Source organism: Mus pahari, chromosome 16, assembly GCF_900095145.1.
Source record: "Mus pahari chromosome 16, PAHARI_EIJ_v1.1, whole genome shotgun sequence".
NCBI classification, from domain to species: domain Eukaryota; kingdom Metazoa; phylum Chordata; class Mammalia; order Rodentia; family Muridae; genus Mus; species Mus pahari.
Window position 1 is genome coordinate 18,216,626 of NC_034605.1, and position 21,880 is coordinate 18,238,505.

At 41.0% G+C, this 21,880-nt stretch overlaps 1 protein-coding gene across 8 annotated transcripts in view; it reads right to left on the reverse strand.

Annotated features, from left to right (window-relative positions):
* Nucleotides 1-21,880, reverse strand: part of Hecw1 (HECT, C2 and WW domain containing E3 ubiquitin protein ligase 1) — a 261,545-nt gene that overhangs the window by 173,473 nt on the left and 66,192 nt on the right. For 2 of the 8 annotated variants that reach the window (XM_029547490.1, XM_029547491.1), the window contains exon 2: nucleotides 2,163-2,220. The exons of the other annotated variants lie outside the window; for them this stretch is intronic. In XM_029547490.1, the coding sequence (XP_029403350.1) occupies nucleotides 2,163-2,189 (27 nt within the window). In that variant the 5' untranslated portion in view covers nucleotides 2,190-2,220. The remainder of the gene's footprint in view (nucleotides 1-2,162; nucleotides 2,221-21,880) is intronic. 8 annotated transcript variants of the gene reach the window in all.

Sequence of the window (21,880 nt, forward strand, 5' to 3'; positions counted from 1 at the left end):
GGTCACATAAATTGAAATTGTTAAATTAACTCAAGTTCTTTTTAGTTCACAATGGTGTTTTAAAGTAGCCTCCACAGGTTAAGCTTAGCCAAGAACCCTAATCCTGGGAGCAGCCCTTTCCACACCACCTACCAAAACTAAGATGGTGGGAACCAATTTGAAGACCCTCTAACAGGGGAAACACCTCCAAGATGCCATTTGGTGCTTTTAAAGGCTTCTCTTTGTAGCTTTTTGCAACCAAAGAAGTGCATAGCTTGGAGGGGGGGGTGACTAAAAATATTGGTGTGTTGTGTAATGGTGGAAATTTAGTCAAAGTTAATCTCTTTCTAAAGGAGGGAGTTTTGGGGGAGGAATGATGAGTGAAGGAGCAGGATAAGGCCTCTGGTGAACTCTTACAAGGCAATGCCACAGGGAAGGTGGGATAATGAATATTCTCAATAAGAAAGGGGATGGGTACTTAGAGTTACTATGCCAAGCCTGACCCTGGATGTTTAGTAGTACAGAGTTAAAAGCAAATTCAGAGCTTCCTAAACCTAACACATAATATGTTCATTCTATAAATGTGTTAGTCATACCTTTCTATTGATGAAGGCTGTCCTGTGTATGAGATGACAGCAATGTTCTTATGGCAGAAGAAAGCTGTCTGCATGCCTCGTATTCCTCCTAGTATCACAAACCAACACACACTGAACATCAAGGGGCTTTCTTCTTCTTTCATGGTTAATTCAGGAACTACCTAAATATTCAAATGCTGTGCTTCATAAATTTTCACAGCACTATGCAATGTAGGAGTTTATATATTTATTAAATGAAGTTTCCCTTAATGACTGAGTGTGGAACTATTCCCAAAGCAATTCAAGGACCCAGTGGTTAGGGGATTCCTGCTCAGACATGTGGGACATACTCGAAACTCTGCTTTACACTCACCAACTGAGACTTTGCCGCATCCATTCCAGCCTGAGAAGCTCAGCCCCTTCTCATATGAAACAGGAACAATCATCTCATCAGGAAATAAGCTTAGGAAATAAGCTCACAGGGAAAACATGCAAATTATGACACACAGTGCCTAGAAAATGTGAGCTGCATTTCCTGAAAACTAGAGCGTCCACAAGTAAATGGCTATCTCTTGTGACAGCCAAGTCAAGCAACCACTATCTTGGAGAATTCAGCTGTACCTCTCTGACTTGTAAGAGATCATTCCGGCCATTCTTATTGATGGTTTAAACCTCAGCAGAAATGGGCAGAGTAGGCCACAAAAGTCCCACTTGAATATCCAGCTGTTCCTTACTCGGCAACTCAAGTGACCTAGGAGAGGGGCCAGAGTCTATAGAGGCCATAAAGATTAGAGGAGTTTGGGTTCCATCTAGGCTGATAAGGGGAGGCTCTCATCTGTGCTGCATAAGGCTTTTCAGGTGCAACCTGTTGGGATGGGGAGAAGTGCCCACTCTTCTGTAAGTAACTCCTCACCTAAGTTCTGTAAGGAAGCCTTACAAATTCATTGGTTCCCCAGAGTTAAGTTTTGCAAAATCATACTTGAGTTTGTCATTGGGACCTTAGGAGAAGGGACAAATATTGGTTAGTCTCTCTCTGGGAAGGGAGTTTAGTAACAATGCCATGGAAAAAGGAGATGGAAGGGACTTGGCAGGAATTCTGAGAGAAGTTGGTTGAAAGCATCTTCCACGAAGACTCCTAAAAAACAAGAGCAAGAGGCCCATTCTATTTGCCCCACATCCTCCCAGAGTCCCTGACTTCGAGTGAAGAAAATGCATTGTTTTTACCCCAAGGCATATAGAAAGTACCTATATTGACTGTTTCATAATTACCTAAGGCCTAGAGAAGCTCTCGAATATAACTTTTGAAGGACCACCACAGATCAATTGATTCCACATAAAAATTTACTTGTAACGATGGTACATACATATCACACAAGAAGGACTTGACATGCAAATAACATCATTTCAAAAAGGATCACAGTGGGATTCTTGGGAGATGCAGGGCATGGCAGGGTGAGTGATGGATCTCAAATATTGAGACTGCACTTGAGGAAATTCTGGGCTGGGCAATGTCAATAGTTCTTGGGCTCAGGCACATTCCATTATGAGTGGAAGGGATTATAATGGAATGACATGGATGGTTTCTTATAATCAGAAAAGCACACTGACCTTCACACTACACAGGTGCAGCAGCATAATGAACCACCACGTGTATGCGCATCAATTCCTGGGGAAGAGTCCAACGAGGTTAACTTAGCTTGTATCCCAAAAAAAACCAATGACGTTACCCACACAGAGGAACATGCCCCACTCCCACCCACATCCTTTGCTTAGACAAGAAGGGAAAACAGCCACAGAGCAATTGTAATTGTTTTTACTAAATAGGTAAAAGATTACAAATAATATGTCATGCCATAAATGACTTGATTTTTAATTTTAACACTTAACTTTAAGGACTAAAAATCATAAGAAATTTTGTTTTCTCTTTCCAATAAACAAAGAGTTGGTCTTGTTGTGGCTTTACAAAAGGTGGAATTTTTTTCTACCTATTCCTTTAATAAAAATACATAAAAGATTCCTCTGACATGTGCTACTTGTAAGTATTCCTTATCATTAAAAGAATTGAACATAGGATTAAACTTCTAAATATATCATGGACTTCATCTGAACACCTTTACTTACTCGGGCATCTACTCAGATATTAAAGATTAAATAGGAAGCACTGTTTACAGGAAGCACTGTTTACAGGGATTTTCCCAGTAGAATCCTATTGCTACAAAAGTCCAGTGTCCTAGTTAGTTTTAATTGTTAATTTAACACCTTGAGTCATCTGAGAAGAAATCTTCAATCAAGGAACTGATTAGACTGATGCCTGTAGGCATGTCTGAGGGGGATGGATATGATTGCTAACTTATAAGGAAGATCCCAGCTTGGGAATGGATCCTGGACTGGAAAAGGAAGCTGGCTCTGCAGGAGCCTGCGAGCAAGCCTGCAAGTCCTGCTTGAGTTCCTGCCTAGACTTCTCTTAATGATGGACTATGACCTGTAACTGGAGTAAACCCGTTCCTTCCTTAAGTTGCTGTGGGTTGGAATAGTTTATCAGAGCAACATAAGCAAATTGGAACAACTATTAAGTTATGTAGGGGAACCCAGACCACTGTGGGCCACACCATACCCTAGACAGGTGGCCCTAGGCTATGTAAGAAAGTTAGGTGACTTGTGCTTATGAATGAAGCAGCAAGGAATATGCTCTATGTTTTCTGCTTCAAGTGCCTGCTTGAGTTCCTGCCATAACTTCCTTAAATGACAGAGTGGTTGTTTGAATGAGAATGGCCCCTATAGGCTCTAGTGTTTGAATGGTTAGTCATCAGAAAATGAAGCTGTGCGGGAAGGAGTTGTCCCTGTAGGGGAGAGCTTTGAAGTTTCAAAAGTGGATGTCAGGACCAGTATCATTCCCTCTAACTGCCTGCTGCCTGTAGATCAAAGTATAAAGCACTCAGCTTCTGCTCTAACACCATGCTTGTCTGCAATGCTTGACCATCTATGATGATCATGGAATAACCCTTAGAAACTGTAAGCAGGCACCCAATTAAATGCTTTCTAAGAGTTGCCTTGGTCATGGCTTCTCTTTACAATAATAGAACAGACAATTACCTGTAAAGTGAAATAAACCCATTTTCCCCCTTAGTTGCTTTTGGTCAGGTTGTTTATCACAGCAATAGAAGATAAAACATAAGAGAAATTGGAGCCAAGAGTTGGGTATTGCTATGATAGACCTGACCACTTAGTGTATTTTGTCAGAAGATTGTGGAAATATTTGGAATTTTAATCTGGGAAAGCCTTTGAATACCAGTAGAGAGAGGGGGCAGAGATGGACTGTGGTAGTGGGAGCTTAGACTATAAGAATTTTGAAAGAAAAGCAAACAATGGAGGCCTGGCATGTGAGGTTTCAGAGGAAGGTAAAGACCCTTATAACTGGGCTGGGTGGAGGGTTATATTATATTTTGGTGCAGAATCTATGATCAGCTGTGATAAAAGAATCAGCTTCAATTAATAAGAGATCAACATCATTGAAGTGAAATTTTTTTGTGCTTCATTGGGAAAATAGGAAAATTATTCCTTAGTGTTAGTGCACAGAAGTTATGGACTTAGGAGGCCAAGGCTACATTCTGAGCTGACAGCAGACCAGCCAATAGTGTGAAAGAATTGTCCAGGTGATGCTGATTTTAAAGGCATTGAGGAGGTCATGAGGATCAGCTGGAGCCTGGCAAGGTCAACATTTCTGTGAAGAGGAAAGGGAAGGCCATTAGTAAAGATGCAGCCTTAGTTGTAATGGAAACCAAGGGTATTGGAGATCCAGGCTAGTGAGACATCTGCCAAGGGCAGTTGGAAGGCCTCAAGTAGAGCTGGCCTAACCCTATAAGGAGAACTATGTATGCTGCAGATGGCAGAGCTGAAGTGGGGCTGTACAAGCCCTTTTGGAGCCAGGAAACTATACAATGAATCCTAGATGTTAGACACCGTGCTATAGCAGTTACACTGCTGAATTTGGGTTTTGCTTTGATCTTATTGCTTTAATGCACCATTTGGAATAATAAGTATGCAGCTTTTTAAAAAAATGAATCTATAAGAATACAGTTAGGAGATTGAATTTTTAAAGAGACCTTAGATTTTTAAAGTGACAGGACCTGAATGACTCCTCTCTGAATACTAGTTTTTATGTTACCAGAAGGGACCATGGAAGCTGCCATAGAAGGGGCATATTATTACTAACATGCCACAATAACCCTAATAATACAGTAGTGGCATGCATATCTTGGTGGTAACTACCAACTTTCTAATTGTAATTAAGACCTACTCAACTAGAGGGAAAAAAATACTCATACTGGAAACCTAGCTAACTACTCAGTGCTAGGAAGTCATGAATATTGGAGCTGCACCTACAACCACTACTTTACCAAACCCACACAATCCCTAGCAACAATCTATCTTTATATCCACAGGCAAGTGTAGTCTTTACCCCTCATAAAGGAAACATCTTTTTGCAAGAGGCAGGGACTACTACAGAAAGCCTCAATCAATCAAAATACAGGAATGAGGGTCTCAGTCTTAATGAATCTACACTCTCACACCTCAATCTCAGGAAACATTGTGGAAGAGGGTGCAAAGATCAGGGAGTTTGTTCTGAGATTCTTGTCTCCTAGTAATGTCAGAAGCTACATGCAAAAAGTCTCTTTAACATGCCTACCCAAATATGAGCTGAGGAAGAATAATACTTACAAACACACCAAAGTGATTGGTGGGGAAAAGCCTTACACAAAGAATGACAGGCAAATAAGAAATGCAGGAAATGGGAGAAATAGTCTTCCCTGGGGAAAAGCACAGCAAGTAGTTGGCCAATACCAAATGGTCAGCCCTAGAAACATACATACAAGTAACAGAATACGGACTAGCAGGTTATATTTAGGAATATATATGTACGATGTATATACACACATGCATGAAATAACAATTAGTGAAAAAAGAGGCTATGAAAGAGCAAGGAGAGATATATGGGAAGGTTTAGAGAGATGAAATGGAAGGGAGAAATGTGATTGTATTATAATCTCAAGAAATTTTAAAAAATAAGAAGAGAAGGAAGAGGAAGAAGCAAAAGGAGAAGGAAGAAGAGAAGGAGGAAGAAGAGGAAGAGGAAGCTGCTGCCACAGGAAAGAAGTCACAGCAAGTTTGCAATTTTGGTGCATTTGTTATGTTCATAACTGTGGCCTGAGCAAATCCAATGTCTATGCTCTAAGCTCTTCTTTGTGCCTGACATCACAACGGGAGATACTGGGTTCTTAGTCATGATGCACACTACAGGACCTCTCTTACTCTAGCCCTTTACACTATCATGGTCACTAGTTTCCTGCTTGATCTCTTGGAAGTCTCCTCTTCACTTACCAGATCACCTCTTCTAGCATGGAGTATGTTGGATCCTTAAAAATTTACACTAGGGCTGCATCCTCATGTATATAGTCTTCGAGTTAATTTGCTTTCTATTGCTGTAATAAAACCGCAAGACCAAAAGCAACTGAGGAAGGAAAGGGTTAATTTGGCTTACATATCTTAGGCCACAGTCTATGGAGTGTGGGAAGCCAAGGTAGGAACTGAAGCAGAGGCCAAGGAGGAACACTACTTACAGGCTTGTTCCACATGATCTGTTCAACCTGATTTCTTTCACCAACCAGGATCATCAACTTAGAAGTGGTACCTCTCACATGGCATCTGCCCCCCCCCCCCCCCCGTAGTGGTCTGGAGGCTCTCACATCAGTCACTAACCAAGAAAATGCCCCTGTAGGCCAATCAGGTAGTGGTACTATCTCAATTGAGTCATCTTCTCAAATGACTTAACTTGTGTCAAGTTGACAGACAAACAAAACTAACCAGACATCCTACAAGCTCTGACAACTCCTAGATGTCTGTGACAGCCCAAAGCATTTATCTAGAGTTCAAGGTTAGTACCCCAACACTGAACACCCTGGCCAAACCCAGAGTTTTTGTTCTCATGTCTAGTTGTTTTTCTAAAGTCTAGACTTAGGAATAGTTCCTCCATCCACCCAAAACCTCTTGTCAGAAACATGGGAATCGACATTAATTCCTATATCTACCCCGCTGTGAAGGGAAATGAAATTTAAGTCCTGTGATTCATGTAACTTAGGTCAAAAAAGAGGAGTTTGTGAGCTTAGAAGCCTGAGGCTGAGAACCTAGCGGAACAGGCCCAGACAATTCCTAGCAGGTCCGCTGTTACACAGTCGCCAGATGTTACGCTGACCCGCCCCTCAGGTCTCCTGACATCCTGACTTGCATGTACTATTCTGCTGACATATAATCATTCTGCTGATGTTTAAATGAGCCAATCGTGTGTAACCACGCCAAATTCCTGCTAGCCCCCACCCTCTCCCTATAAAAACCCCTAGCTTTTGAGCCACTTGGTCAATGCCTCTATCTCCTGTGTGGGATACGCATCGGCCCGGAGGTCCATCAATAAACTACCTCATGTTTCTTACATCAAGAAGGTCTCTGTGTGTTCTCTGGGTGAGCCCTTATCCCAAGACAAGAGCAGGGTCCCCGGAAAGGGGGTCCTACAGCTGCACCATTTTTTTTTTTTGTCCAAGTGCTAAGATCATTTGATTATACATTTTAATTTTCAGGAGTTCATCTGCTTCTTACCATTTCTGCTGCTTCCAGTACAGCCTCTTTCTTGCTTAATTCCAATCAGCCCCAATGGTCTGCATTCTCACCCTTGCCCCAGATATAATCTCTACAATAGGCATAATGATTTATTAAAACTTGGAAGGTAGACTCATTGTGTAAGTTCATTCTCTAACATTTTGCTGCTTTTTTAGCCTCATATTCTAAATACCAGCTAGAGACTTACTTCATACAAACTGGGAAAATAGATCTAGCCCCACTCCTACCATTGCTGTCTACTTTCTCCTGTGTCTAATTATTTATATACTCAGGAAATATTATATTACTAAAAGGCACTTGGTCCTTCCTTTGCCTGATCTGTTTCTATTGGTCCTTCCTTGGTAATAATCTTTTATTCTTAGCCTCATCAGAGGTTTTTTGTTGTTGTTTTTGTTGTTTTGTGTTTTGTTTTGTTTTTTCCCCCCTTTTCCCTTAACAGAGCACAGAACAATACCCTATTGTTACTTTGATAGTTTGAAAATTAATTCTAACAAACTGTTTATGAACAGTTCTGAAACTCTGACTTCTGGGTTTTGGGGTTATCAATTTGAATACTTAGCAAAGAGCCTATTGTAACAGGGCGCCCTGAGATGCTAACAGAAAACACCTGCAACAGACCAGTCAGAGCCCCACTGTGGTATTTCATTGACTATCTTTTGTAATCAAATTCCTCCCCTCTCCCTTTTGTATTATAAATGGCTTGTGGTAAATTCTGCTGCTTAGGGAAAAGTTTCCACTTATGGAAATAAGTGTTTCCACCTATGGAAAATAAGTTTCCACTTATGGAAATAAATAAGCCAACTCTACTAATAAAGCATAATACAGCTAGTCAAAATATATGTCACTTTTGGTTCCTGTGTGGTGAGAGCAATCAAGTGTAGAGAAAAGGTATAAAATGCTTTGTTTAACTAACTTGGGTCTCAGTCTCTAGATGAACGTCTGCTAAGTCTATGTGTATCCAGAATATATAATAAACCTGCTTCCTGGCTAATGTAAACTTAACTATTTTATTTCCCGATCTACTTTTTTTCCCTCACTATATCCAGAAGAATGTCATGAAAAGGTAGACATTCAGGGATATTTAAGTCTTCAAGAAACTCATAGGCTAGATTTTAAAATATTTTATTTTTATTATTGTTTTTAAAAAGTATGTGTCTGTGCATGCACATGAGTCTAGACACCCATGGAGATGAACAGAATCTGGTCCTTTGGATCACCAGTTGCAGATGCTTGTAACACACCTGATATAAGTTCTGGAGACTGAATTCAGGTCCATTAGAAGAACAGCAGATGTCCTTAAATCCTGAGCCATCTCTCCATTCCCATAGACTAGATTTTAAATTATATAAAAGAAAATGTTTGTTTCACTTTGATCCAGGCAAGCATAGGGAATAGTTTAGCAATTTGTAACTCTACTTGGCTTGGGCTATGCACACACCCCTGTGACAACAATGCACAAAGCAGCCTAGGACTGCTGACTTGCATTGAGTTGCAAATATACCTGATTCTAAACAATGAGATAAGTTCCTCTTCCCCTTGACAATCATCAAACATGGGGAGTTTCTATTCAAATATTATGTTCATGTATACCTGGTAGGAAAGTAAAGAAGTTAATCAATTCTGAGCTGGTCTTAGATGCAAATGCAATTAAAATAGTTTCTCTGGGTGAACTTTTAAGGAGAAAAACCTACCATCTTTTACTAGTTATAGGCACAATTAGGTGTGGATATAATATTTTAATTATATTTATTTTAAATAGGCATCGTGGAAAGGGACATGGACAGTAGAAAATAAAACCTAACATACCTTAAATGACCATCAAAATAGACAACCTAACTCACTATACCCTCTAATAACAAGAACCGTTATTGTTATTGTCTTGAACACCATAAAAGAAAGCCCCGGACAACAAACTGAAGCCTGGAGGAGTCCCCTCACCCAGGTAACCCACCATCACTCTTGACCATAGATTTCCTCTGGTCCTTACTATAATTTTGCTTTTGAATAAAGTTCCCTTGATATTTTGTATCCTTTGTGTTCCCTTATTATGCTAGGAGACACCTAGCATAGAGCCCAACCACAGTAACAGTTTATTCTAAACAACTAGTAATCCAATCATTCCAACACATACAGGAGAGTAATCAGAAGGAAGAAAGGACCATTCAGACAAAAGGCTATCTATGTTACAGCTCTTACTAGTAAGGATTTTGGTATATTTCACATTCAATTTTTACTAGAAACTGCTTTTTGTAGTTTGATACTTGTTTAATTGGAAAAGCTGATTCTAGAAGAGGAGTGGGGGCATAAATAGAGGAAATGAGTGAGGGTTAAAAACAATATAGCTACATATCTAGAAATCTCATACCCGCTAAAAAGTAGCAACTGGATGCCACCTTCTGTCAAGAGTGAACAACCTAAGGAAATTAAAAAATCATACCCGAATCAAGTGAGCTGTCCAAGCAAACAGAACCAGCTATGTGTTCTTACTTCTTGCCTCTGCCCCATTGTTGGCTGCATGGTTATTTACTTCTGTTACAAAGGATCTAGTCTGATCACCAATGAGTGCAAAGACTTGAAATCTCAAGATATCACACGGCAATGTTGCATGCCTTTTTTTTTTTTTTAGTAAGTTTTTAAAAGTTTACTCATCCTTAATGGAAAAGGAGCCAACACTCTGCTCCATATCACATGGACAACTAAATTCTAGAAGAGGGTGTTGAAAAGCTATGAAAGCAGAGCATGAGGTGGAGTGGAACGTAGCTGTTTTCTCCTGGTGTGACATGCCCGTGGCCATGATTAAGCAGAGCAGCTGAGGTAAACTGTGGGTGAGTTTATTCACGGTTATGACACTAAAACAGCCAGGATAATATAGTTGATATTGATGTTGGTGATGATGAAACTTTAATATACCATCCTGGAAGGACAAAGGAGCGTCTGGGACTCTGACCATCACCTTCTCCTGCCCCAGCTGCATGTGGCTCTGGATGTAGGAGTTAGAAGGTTGACTTGCCTTGGGACTCTAAGGTGGTGGAGCTGCCCATGAACCATCCAAGGTCCTGTAAGTAATTCTAACAAACTCATTTATTTATCAAATTGGACTTAACAGAATTTTTCTTTGGCCTGTTACCAAAGACACACAACAAATGGTCCCAGGTGTGAAGAATGCTTTATCTATAAATATCATGAAGTTAACACAATTATTTCTTAAAACCAAAAAAAAAAAAAAAACACTAAAAACCAAAACCAACCAGCCAAACAACAACTAACCAACCAACCAACCAAACAAACAAACAGACAAACAACCAGCCAGCCAACCAACCAACCAACCAGTCAACCAACCAACCAACCAACCAGCCAACCAACCAACCAACCAACCAGCCAATCAACCAACCATCCAACCAGCCAGCCAACCAACCAACCAACCAGTCAACCAACCAACCAACCAACCAGCCAGCCAACCAACCAACCAACCAACCATTCAACCAACCAGCCAACCAACCAACCATCCAACCAACCAACCAACCAACCAACCAACCAACCAAACAGCCAGCCAGCCAGCCAACCAACCAACCAACCAACCAAACAAACAACTATATCCAGTTCCTTGTGTGAACTCAAGTATTTGTGGCCTTGGGAAAACACAGTCCGAGTGCATTTCATGAGATAGCTGTGAAGTCCAGTAGGAAAGCTCTGAAGAGACCTGGGACACAAGAAGGGGGCAGCCTTACATGATTTACTCCTTCCCAAGCCTGACCACTGAACAATATCCCTGCATCATTTCTAAGAACTCCTGGTCCCTCTCTAGTATCTTATAAATCAGTCATTTGTCTGGCTAGGCCTGTCATTATTTATGAGTGCTGGGAGGTACTAATACTATCTTTGTTGTCTAACAATCAGCTGCTACTGCTAGGTCACTTGGAAGAAATAAAAGTTTTATACAAAAATGAAAGAAACCAGGTAAAGTATTATCCATGGGCAAAATAAATGGAGGATTTTTGAGGAAAGCAAGATCATTCATGGATAAGGAAGAATATATAAAAGCTAGAAAACTGGGCATGGGATGCATGTCTTTCATTTAAGTACTCAGGTGGCATAGGCAGGCAGATATCTGTAAGTTCAAGTCTAGCCTGGTATACATAAAAAAAATTCAAGAAAGCCAAAGCTACATAGTGAAACACTGTCTTTTAAAAGCTAGGAATATAATATAAAAGACTGAGCATGTAAATGTTTTATGAATTATTGAAACAATATACATTTTCTGTTTAAAAATCCAAGTCATACAAGTAAAAAAAAAATATGAGAAATTTTCATAATCGCATCCTTGAAGAAAGCTACAGTTTCTAGATTAGAGTGAGTTTCTTTTTCCTAAGGGAAAGAACAATTAACAATATTTATTAGTTAAAGTTGTCCTAAGTGTGGTTCATGGAAATTTAGGGTCTGCTGATTCCCAGTAGGAGGGTCGAGTTGCAATAACCCCAAACCCACCAAGAGTCCCTGGTTTGTTTGTGGTGAAAGACCCTAGCTTGGTATTCATTATCTGATATGCATTTGCTGATGGGTGGACCAACCAGATCCAGGAAAGAAGGAATAACCTGTCCATGAATTCTCCCTTGGGGGAAACTCCAAATAACAGATGAACCAGACTTGTGAGGAAGAACAGGTGACATTAAGGTGCACGATTCTGAATGTGCCTTAGAACTTTTTTTCTTTTTCTTGGAAAGGAGAAAACCTCACAGGCCATTGTAATAAAACTATTCTTGGAAGTTCCTTTGCCACTGGACACTCTCTGCCCAGTTTGACGGACCCTGCCTAGTTTGGAGAACAATTGGTTCCGAAGGTGATTGGTTGTTCTTAGGGGATGGTTCTAGCTCAGTAGTCAGGAGTCGGAAAGATGAGCACTTGCGGATACAGTTCTCTTTGTCATTACAGTTTATTCCTCACAGTCTAGTTCTGTGCAGGTAAAATTGAGCTGATCTTGTGAGGAAAGGGTTGAGTAGCTTCCAGGTGGCCATTTTCCTGGGCCAGGAGAGCTCTGAATACTCCTTACTACCTCCATCCTGTCAGAGCTGAGGCTTCGGTGTCAGTCAGCCCAGGGCTCCTTCCTTTTTTACTTGTCCATGCAAAGGACATCTGATGTGAAAATTATCATAATGTAACTCTATGCTTGAATAAGTCAACAACAAAGCTGTCTTCTAAGAATAATAGCCAGTCCTGGAGTACCTTTTTTTATTATTATTAAAAACAGATTTCAGTGACGAACTATCAAAACATTTTCTTTGTAAAATGAGTGATATGATTAGGCAGAATTATGCAAAGTAGACAGGCTTACCTCTGCCTTCAGTTAACTAAAGCCTTTCTTGTACTGATTTCCACAACGTATTCAACTTTTCTGTCATCGATACAGTAATTTAATACTACCTTGTGATAATAGGCAGTGAAATAGTAGAATCAGTCACAAGATTTTGAAGGTGATTCCCCTGTAGTGCTGGGATGGATTATTTAGTAGGTTTGATTAGTAAATGCATTTTCTGTTTGCTGTATTTTTTAAGTTTGAATGGATTTACTGGGATATAATTCTATAGTCACTTCAAAGTATCTAATATAGTCAAAACTTGAGGTTGGAATATAGGCCTGGCAGTCATTGACCAGTTTGTTGAGGATTAGCTAATTTATGTCAACAAGATCAAGTGGAAGGGCCTGCTGTGGTACACCAACTATTATAATGTATCACCTGACTTATATTTTTGTTTGCTTTTAACTCTTAGGAATCTTTTCTTTTCAGGACCTTTGGGAATGTCTGCTATGACAGAACAGACAAGACACACGTAATGAACATTACAGAGTTTAAACCCTAGAGGAAAGAGCTTACTTATGCCTGAAAGGATAGAGCAGCATTTAAATCAGGTAAGCGAAAAATTCACGTATTATAGAATGAGGGTTTTTTTTTTCTTTTTTCTATTTTGAGACAGGACTTCTATGTGTAGGTCAGGATGGTCTTGAACTTGTTATTCTCTATCCTTAGCTTTGTATAAGCCTTACATGTAATAACTCATATTCTATTATGCCTAGCTCTTAGAGTAGGACATTTCAATAAGAGTTAAAAATCAGTATTTTAAGCCTTGAATAGAAGATGAAGTTTCCAGGAAAAGTGTCAAAGATAAGGAGACTTCAAGTGAAGACAAGAAGAGAGGAAAGCAAGTGTACACAACCAAAGGAGAACTCCAGACACTGGGAGGGACAAGCACAGACATCCTGAGGTGGAATAATAATAACACATGAGCATCCTAAGAAGGGGCAGGGAGGCCAACATAGCCAGACCAGGAAGAAGAAAGGGAAGGACAATGGGGAGCAAAGTTAGGATTAAAACCAGAGAAGAGACCATGGCAGGCATAGTTCACTGGAGGGACAGCGGTGGTCACACATAGGTAAGGAATTGTTGAAGACACCTGAATAAAAAGGTAACAGGATGCGGTTGGCACCAAACATTTATAGTCTGGCTGTTGCTTTAAGGACTCACTAGAAGGAAGACAAGGAAGGAAGTTGGAAATCCTAGCAGGAATCCAAGCTATGGTATGATTAAAGAGGGTGTAGCGTGTGGTGATAAATTGGATGGAAATGTGGGCAGCAGAGCGCACTCACTGTTAAGACTGCCTTGTTTGTAATTTGAAAAGCTTCTTTCTAACCTTGGTTTATTCAGGCATACTTCTGTCTGTACAGCTTTGGCTGCCAGGGGGGCCTCATTCCAGACTACGTACGTTCTTTGGTTGGTGGCTCAGATTCTGAGAATGCTCTACTCCGGGGTCCAAGTTAGTTAGCGAGGATGCTCTCTGCTCCATTCCTCCTAATCTTCCTACCTTCCATGAAACCCGTTTGTTGATACATCAAGCAGTGTTTCTAGTGCCAGAAAGTAGACTCTATAACCACATCTCCTTCTAAATTTGTCGTTCCCATTATGAGCATCACAGTTTCAGTTTTGTCCATTGTACCACTATACGTATTTCAAACTTTACTGTGCTTATGAGAATTAAACTCCTGTGAACCAAAGAAGGCTAAAATGGGATGTATGAAGGCCTGGAGCTCTCAAGACCAGATGAAACAGGAAATTTCTGAGCAGAGGCACCTGGCTTAAAGCTGAGATGGCTCAGTGGTTAAGATCACTGTCTGTTCTTCCAGAGGTCCTGAGTTCAATCCCCAGCAACCACATGGTGGCTCATCTAGGAGGGGATCTGATGCCCTCTTCAGGCATGAAGCAGACAGGGCACTCATATACATAAAATAAATACATATTTTTACAAAAATCCAAACTTATTATAACCAGCCCAACTGTTTTGCTTGCAGACAGGAGTCTAGCATAACTGTCCTCTGAGAGACTTTACCCAGCAGTAGACTGAAACAGAAGCAGATACCCACAACCATACATCAGATATGCAGGTTAGGGACACCTATGGAAGAGTTGGGGGAAGGATTGAAGCCCCTAAAGTAGATGGGAATTCCACAGGAACACCAACAGAGTCAACTAACCTGGACCCCTGGGAGTTCTCAGAATCGGAGTCACCAACCAAAGAACATATGTGGGCTAAAATGACTCCCCCCCTCCCCCCGGCACAAACATATCAGACAGGCAATTCAGTGGAGTAAACTCTGCTTCTAAGGTAACAGCAATGACACTCTTTATCAAGTCTTTAAGGCAGACTTCATCTCAGACCGTCTGTCACAGTGTATCCATCACAGAAAGAGTGATTCTGTAGGATGGGTGGTCACTAGTGTGCAACAGCCTTTCTGAAACCATCTAGAACCTCATACAGCTAGAATCTTCCACGAGTCCCACTGCCAATGCAGTCATACTCCATGTAAAGATATAAAAATGCTGAACAAGGGGCACTACTTTGTACAGATAATCAAATTCAATACCTATAGAGGTTCCAGGAATGAAAAACAGCTAAACGCTAAAGCAACTTGGTGATGTCAAGGGCAAGTCCCAGCAGGTCAAAACTGAGCATAGCTTCACATCCAGGGCTCGGGGTTTTCTTGAAGGGAGATGAAATCAGACCCCAGGTTTCCCACTGGAAATCAAGTCAGAAGCGTTAGAGAGAAGGAGCCACAAGCTGTCCACCAGCCACTGAAACAGAAGTTCTAAGAAGGCCAAGAATCTCAGAACTCTCCTCAAAGACTTTGTCCTAGGCCCAAGCTACCAAGAAAGAGTCATAGTCAATAGCACACCGAGAAGAACAGACACATTTGCATGGCCTGCTGAAAATCAACATAAATATTTGACATGGAGTAGTAATTCCCGTGGGCTTCAGAAGAGAAAGTGAAATGGTCTCTCTGGACGGTACAATGGTCCTGTACTAAGATCAGTTTGTTCTCCGCTCTTAGTTACTCCATACTCTGTAAAATAGTGTCTTCAGACGGTGTCTTGTCCAAGGTAACTCCATCTGATAGCAGCATTTGGCTCTATCAGAAGTGGAGAAGATTCTGTATTTTGTTAGGCACGTAGAACCTGTCTAACACTAGCCACAGGCCCTGATAAATAACTTACTCCTAAAAGTAAAATGCTACCACCTATACATTTATCAAAGTATGAATAGATGGCTATAGTAAAACTGTATCACATAAAGTAGTCTCTAAATGTATTTAACACAGTAGACCAAGGAAGGGTACCACTCTATCACCTAGACACCTTTGAAGAAGAGGACATTTAACAACACGGTGGCCATAGCTCTACCTGACTTGTCATCTAGACACCTGGTGTGTTAAGGGACCAACAGGTAAAGGACGTTCCCAGCTGTCCTCTGAGCTGCACCCTCAGGCTCGTATCCCACTGTAATTCAGCCGATTGGAATTACCATCTGCCTGCCCACTGGGCCATCTGACAAGAGCTGCTCCTGCATTCAACACTTCGGTTTGATTTGCCCCTCTGCATCCCCTGCAGCCAGGCTCTGATTCCAGCTGCGTTGTGAACGTCTTGGCTAGCCGCTATAGTGGTTCTCATTGCACGTCTGTGGCTCTATGTCTGCTTTGAGCAAGGCTTCTATAATCCCTGCTGTGGTCTCTTTATCTCTTTTGTTGCCATTCTGTAATGTCCATATGTCCATATCAGGAGATATAATTACTGTGTTATATGTAGTATATGAGCCAATTAGTAATTAAAATTGGGATAAAAGATCTTGTGTTTGCCAATGGCCGGCTATGAGAAAATATCAGGAATACTTTGAAAACTGCAGAAAAAAAAAAAACTTTTGACATATATTCATAATATGTGAATTCATAAACTGTGAATTTGTTAACTAGCAAATCCTGATAGTGTAGAAATATGCAAATATAGCCTCCACCTTGAGGCATAGTTGTATTTCTGACATCGCACACTACTACACCTGACCACGGACTTCACAGTAAGACAAAGAAATGAGAGACTTTGGACCTCATGACATAAAAGTAAGAACAAGCTAGGAAAGCATTTCCAGTAAGAATGTCTCCTTTAAATGTCCAGAGGAGTAAAGGAGGAAGGAGAAAGAGAGGAAAAGGACTTTGGAGAAAAAAAAAAAGTAGATTTGATAGAAGAAATGACTATGACCCCGAAACATCTGGTCAGTGAATGCTGAAAGTCTGGATGTCAGAAACTTGACTGTGGACAAGGAGTGCGAGAGAAACAGAGTGTAGCCCTCTGTCTCATGATCTGAAACATGCATTAAAAAAACATGGGGAAAGAACGATAATGTAGAAGACCACTAATGGTTTGTTCAGGAACTGGATAAATGGAAGGTAGGTAATAGCTAAGAGAAGATACTCTAGATATTTCCAAATGTGAGGAACAGTATAAGTCAGAAGACTGAGGCAGCACCGTAAGTCCCAGCTAGAAAAGCTTAAGTACATCTTCACGTAAACACAGCATAGTGAATCATAACCACAGTCTCCATAACATCAATGACGGAGAAGAAGCATTACCTAAAATGTAACAGTCATTAGAAGCTATTCTTTACACAGCAGCAAAGCACTTCAGAAGATAATGCAATAATGTATTCAAAGGGAAAACATCACAGATAGCCTAGAACTATGTATTTAGTGAGTCTGTAATTCAAGAGTAAGGGCTGGCTCAGGAATAACAAAATCAAAGATTTTCTATTCTGCTTAACTTAAAAACTATTTTAGCCAGAGAATATTGAATCTGGGAGTAAGTTGAAATAAAAAGTTATATGAAGCAGAGGAACTAGCCAATAATTTTATTCATTTTAATACAACTGAAAAAAAAATTAATGATAAACGACCAGACTTGGGAGTATTCAGAAAAGAGGAAGAAAGGGAAGCCCACACGTGGGAGGTAGGGAAGGGAAACCTGACATTACAGAGTTCTCGGGGCTGCTAGAGAACGATACAGAGATTAATGACTTTTGTGTTTATAAAATTGACTGTGCCTCTTAATCAGCTGAGTTAACGCACATCAGGAGGTCAAGTCAAAGAGGAAATGTAGCTGACCTAATGTGAAGGAAAGAGTAAAAACCCCTCCCTGCCCCAAATCAGACATGGGCACGGAGGCGGTTGTTTTCCCAACACTTCCTTCTGCACTGATTTTCTCTCCTCGCTACAAAACCCTGACTTTATGAACAGCTTTCTACCTTCTCTTGGTTCCACTGAAGATCAACTGAAGATCTGCTCCCACATTCCACTGAAGTAAGATAGCAGGTGCTTTAAAAACCTCTCTTAAAGGCCCCTTGCTCTTGCAAACTTTATATGCCCCATACAGGGGAACGCCAGGGCCAAGAAGTGGGAGTGAGTGGGCAGAGGAGCAGTGGGGGGGGGGGGAGAGTATAGGAGTCATTCGGGATAGCATTTGAAATGTAAATGAAGAAAATATCTCATAAAATAATTTAAAAAAGAAAAAAAAACAAAAAACAACAAAACAAAACAAACAAACAAAAAGACCTCTTTTAAAAGTTGCAGAATCTTATTAGAAATATTACACCACATGTTTCTCGGGAGGAAGGGAGGATAATTTGCTATCTTCTTCTTGTAGTCCGCTATAAGGAGAAACAAAAGACTGACTGCTAGGGAAATGTGCTAGGAAATGTCAGGTTTAGGTGGTTGTGGTCTCCAGGAAAAAAAGATGGGACAGGGTAGACCAATCAAATGATTGGAAAGACTAAACAAATACTCCCTATGTGACAGTTGAGGTGTGCTTGATCTGGGGACCCTCTCATACTCTGTATTATGGCACAAGCAGTCCAGCAGTCTTGGGCATTTAAAATACTTCTTAGTGAGGAGCCATGTATGTCCAGTGTCTTGTGTGGGAATAATGTAGAAGGTACTTGGCTCACTGACTGAATGGAAATGAGAAGTAACTGGAGCTGTCTCAATCAGTTGAAGAAGCTGTGACAACTCTACTGCATATTGTCATGCAGATTGCACACTACACAACTCAGAGTTAGCTATTCATGCAGCACAGGAGATAGTCACCCTGTACAAGGCATGGCATTCCTTATGTCCCATCACAAAGAAGTTTGTTTCCCTTGCTGTAGTGGACTGGGAGAAATAGTGGCTTTAATTACTTAGTGTTGAAGAAAGCTTTAACTGCACACAGATCTTGGCAGAGTCTCACAGCTCTCTCAGCTCCAACGTCTTGCAGGCTCCACCACTACAGTTTCACAGCTTGCCCACAGTGACTGTCTGAAACTACAAAAGAGGACCCCACAGCTCCTTCATGTTTGTATCCTCCATGCCTCTAAAGGCAGAACTATATGGATGACACTGCCAAATTTAGCTACTGCTTGGGACATCGCCCTAGCCACTTTGGATCACATTTGCAGGAGACTTTGTTATTGCTCTCTGGTAACCCTTTAGGATCTTTTGTAAGTGGGAGGCTGCGATGGGTGGAGTGTGGCCTCTAGGCAGCATTTGTATTGCTTCAGTACAAAGAAGGTCTCTCCTTAACATCACTAGTCACTTCAACAATTATAGCCCATCTTTCAGCACAGGCCTTGCCTGAAACTTGAAGCTCACCTGTGTTTGCTTTCTCTTCATTCTGTACATTTTGTATTTCCTCTGTTCTTTTTTTTTTAATATTTGAAGAATTTTATATATGTGTTTGTTTTCTTTCTTAGTGCTCAAATAAATTCAAATGCAAGATGTGTTCTCTTATTTTAAGAAGCCAAATTGGGTTGTTCTAAAAGAGGAATGATAAGCATTACCAGCACCAAGCACACCACACATTCAACATGACGCAGCCTTGAAACTTCCCCTGTCCATTTCTTTTAAACTTAGCCTCAATCATGTTCTTCGGGTAAGGGCAGAAGTCAGCCAGATTCTTTTGTCAAATGTATCACAGGAATGGTACAGCCTCCAGCTAACACAATCATATTGTTTCTCTCCGAGAGCTCCTGAGCCTGGCTTGCATCTTCCACATTGCCCTCAGCATTACTGTCTTCCAGGCGCCTACTAAAATAGCCCTTTAAGCTCTGCTTACAGCATCCCATTGCTTTCCTAGGACAACATTCCAAAATCTTTCACATTCCTACACCAAACAACAGGAACAGGTTCTCTGAGACAAGAATCCACTTGCTGGTCTTAACTTCTGTTTAGTTGCTGTGATAAAATGCCATGCCCAGGGCAATTTATCCAAAAACAGAGTTTATTTTGGCTTATGGTTCCAGAAGCTCAGAATGCATGGTAGCAGGACAGCATGACAGCTGGCACCATGCATCAGGCATCAGGCATCAGGCATCAGGCATCAGGCATCAGGCATCAGGCATCAGGCATCAGGCATCAGGCATCAGGCATCAGGCATCAGGCAGCAGGCAGCAGGCAGCAGGCAGCAGGCAGCAGGCAGCAGGCAGCAGGCAGCAGGCAGCAGGCAGCAGGCAGCAGGCAGCCAGAGCATGGAGCTTAGAGATCACACCATTAACGGCAAGCACAAAGCACTGAGAGTGAGCTCAAAATAGAGGCTATATATTCTCAAAGCCTGCCCCAGTGACATACTTCCTTCAGCAAAACCATACCTCTTAAAACTCCCCCCAAGAGCACCCTCAAGTGGGGATCATGTGTTCCAATGCCTGAGCGTATGGCCTGTGGGGGACATTCCGAATTCTCACCACCACATTGGTTTCTTAAAATTACAGCAGGAATTTTGCATTTGGAGTTGTCTGATCTTTCAGGGGAGAAAATCCTGTATATATAAAATCCCTCAACTAACCTCTGGCCTTCATTTTAATGGGTGAGCACCACCACAATAAGAGATTTAAGTACCAATAAAATACATATTGCTCACCTTCTTTTGCTCTTAAACACAATGTAGTGCCATTAAAGCACCATATACCTCAAGCGAAGGTGGTGTTAGCATATCAGCTCTCCATTTTCATATTGAAGAGCAAGAGCTCTCTCCACCACAATTTCAGTGTGATTGCTTCAGCCTCACCTAAAAGCATAGCTCATTCTAAATGGAGCCGCTGGGCGTAGCTGTCAATCACTTTTCCTCCAGCATCCTATGGCGGAAGTTTTCCATTTATTATTTCTTGTGGAAAGCAAGAATCCCCCCCCCTCCCTGTGTGTGTGTCTGTGTGTGTGTGTGTGTGTGTGTGTTTTCACAATTTTGATGTTTTTTCATTTCAGGGGAAAAAAAACCGGGATGAAATATTATAGAGAAAATGTCTTCTTTTTGTTTTGGTGAACATGTGAGAGGTTGGACACTTCTATACGTGGCCAATATTAATATTCTACATTTTTTTCTCTAGACACTATTTGGGGGGTTTTGTACATTTGAATCAGGCTCCAACTTTCACAAGAAAGATATTTTCAGGAAGAGTTTCAAAAGGTTACTTGCCATGTGACTTTCCATTCCATGAAGCAGCCCCTTAGAAGGATGCATTTAAAACACATTGCTAGGTCTTGAAGTCAGAGTAGGAAGAACAAGGGAATACAGACTCCACAGTCCAAAGCTCAGCCTCTCTGGGCTGTGCACTAAGAACTCTGGCACCTAGGAGACATTTAGCCCTTGTTATCTTTCTAAAAATGAGGGCAAAGGCCAAATTTATGGACTGGGGAACTAGCCTTGGGTTCAATCACAGGCACTGTGTAAATTGGATGTGGTGGTATGTGCCTCTAATTCTAGCACTGGGGAAGGTAGAGGGGGCAGGAGGATCAGAAGTTCAAAGTAAAGCTCAGCAGTACAGGGGGTTGAAGGAGAACCTGCACTAGAGACTTTTTAAAAAGCCAAACAAAGAAAAACAAAAGAAGGAAGAAAGGAAAGAAACAAAAAAGAAAAGAAAAGAAAAGAAAAGAGAAAGAGAAAGAGAAAGAGAAAGAGAAAGAGAAAGAGAAAGAGAAAGAGAAAGAGAAAGAGAAAGAGAAAGAGAAAGAGAAAGAGAAAGAATTTGAATCTAAGGGCCAGTGACAGTCAATCAGCTAGCTCATTGTCAGCTGTTACACAGACAGTAAACTGTGTGGAGGACTATTGTTTGATAAACTTTTTAACATTACATAGTACCTTGTTTAGTGTACTGGATTCCAGAGTGACATAACACCAAACACTAAGTCCTTCCCTATTGTGAAGGGCATTAAAACCAAGGTAACCTTCATGATAAAAGTCTTAGAAAGATTGGGAATTCAAGGCCCATACCTAAACATGATAAAAGCAATTTACAGCAAACCAGTAGCCAACATCAAAGTAA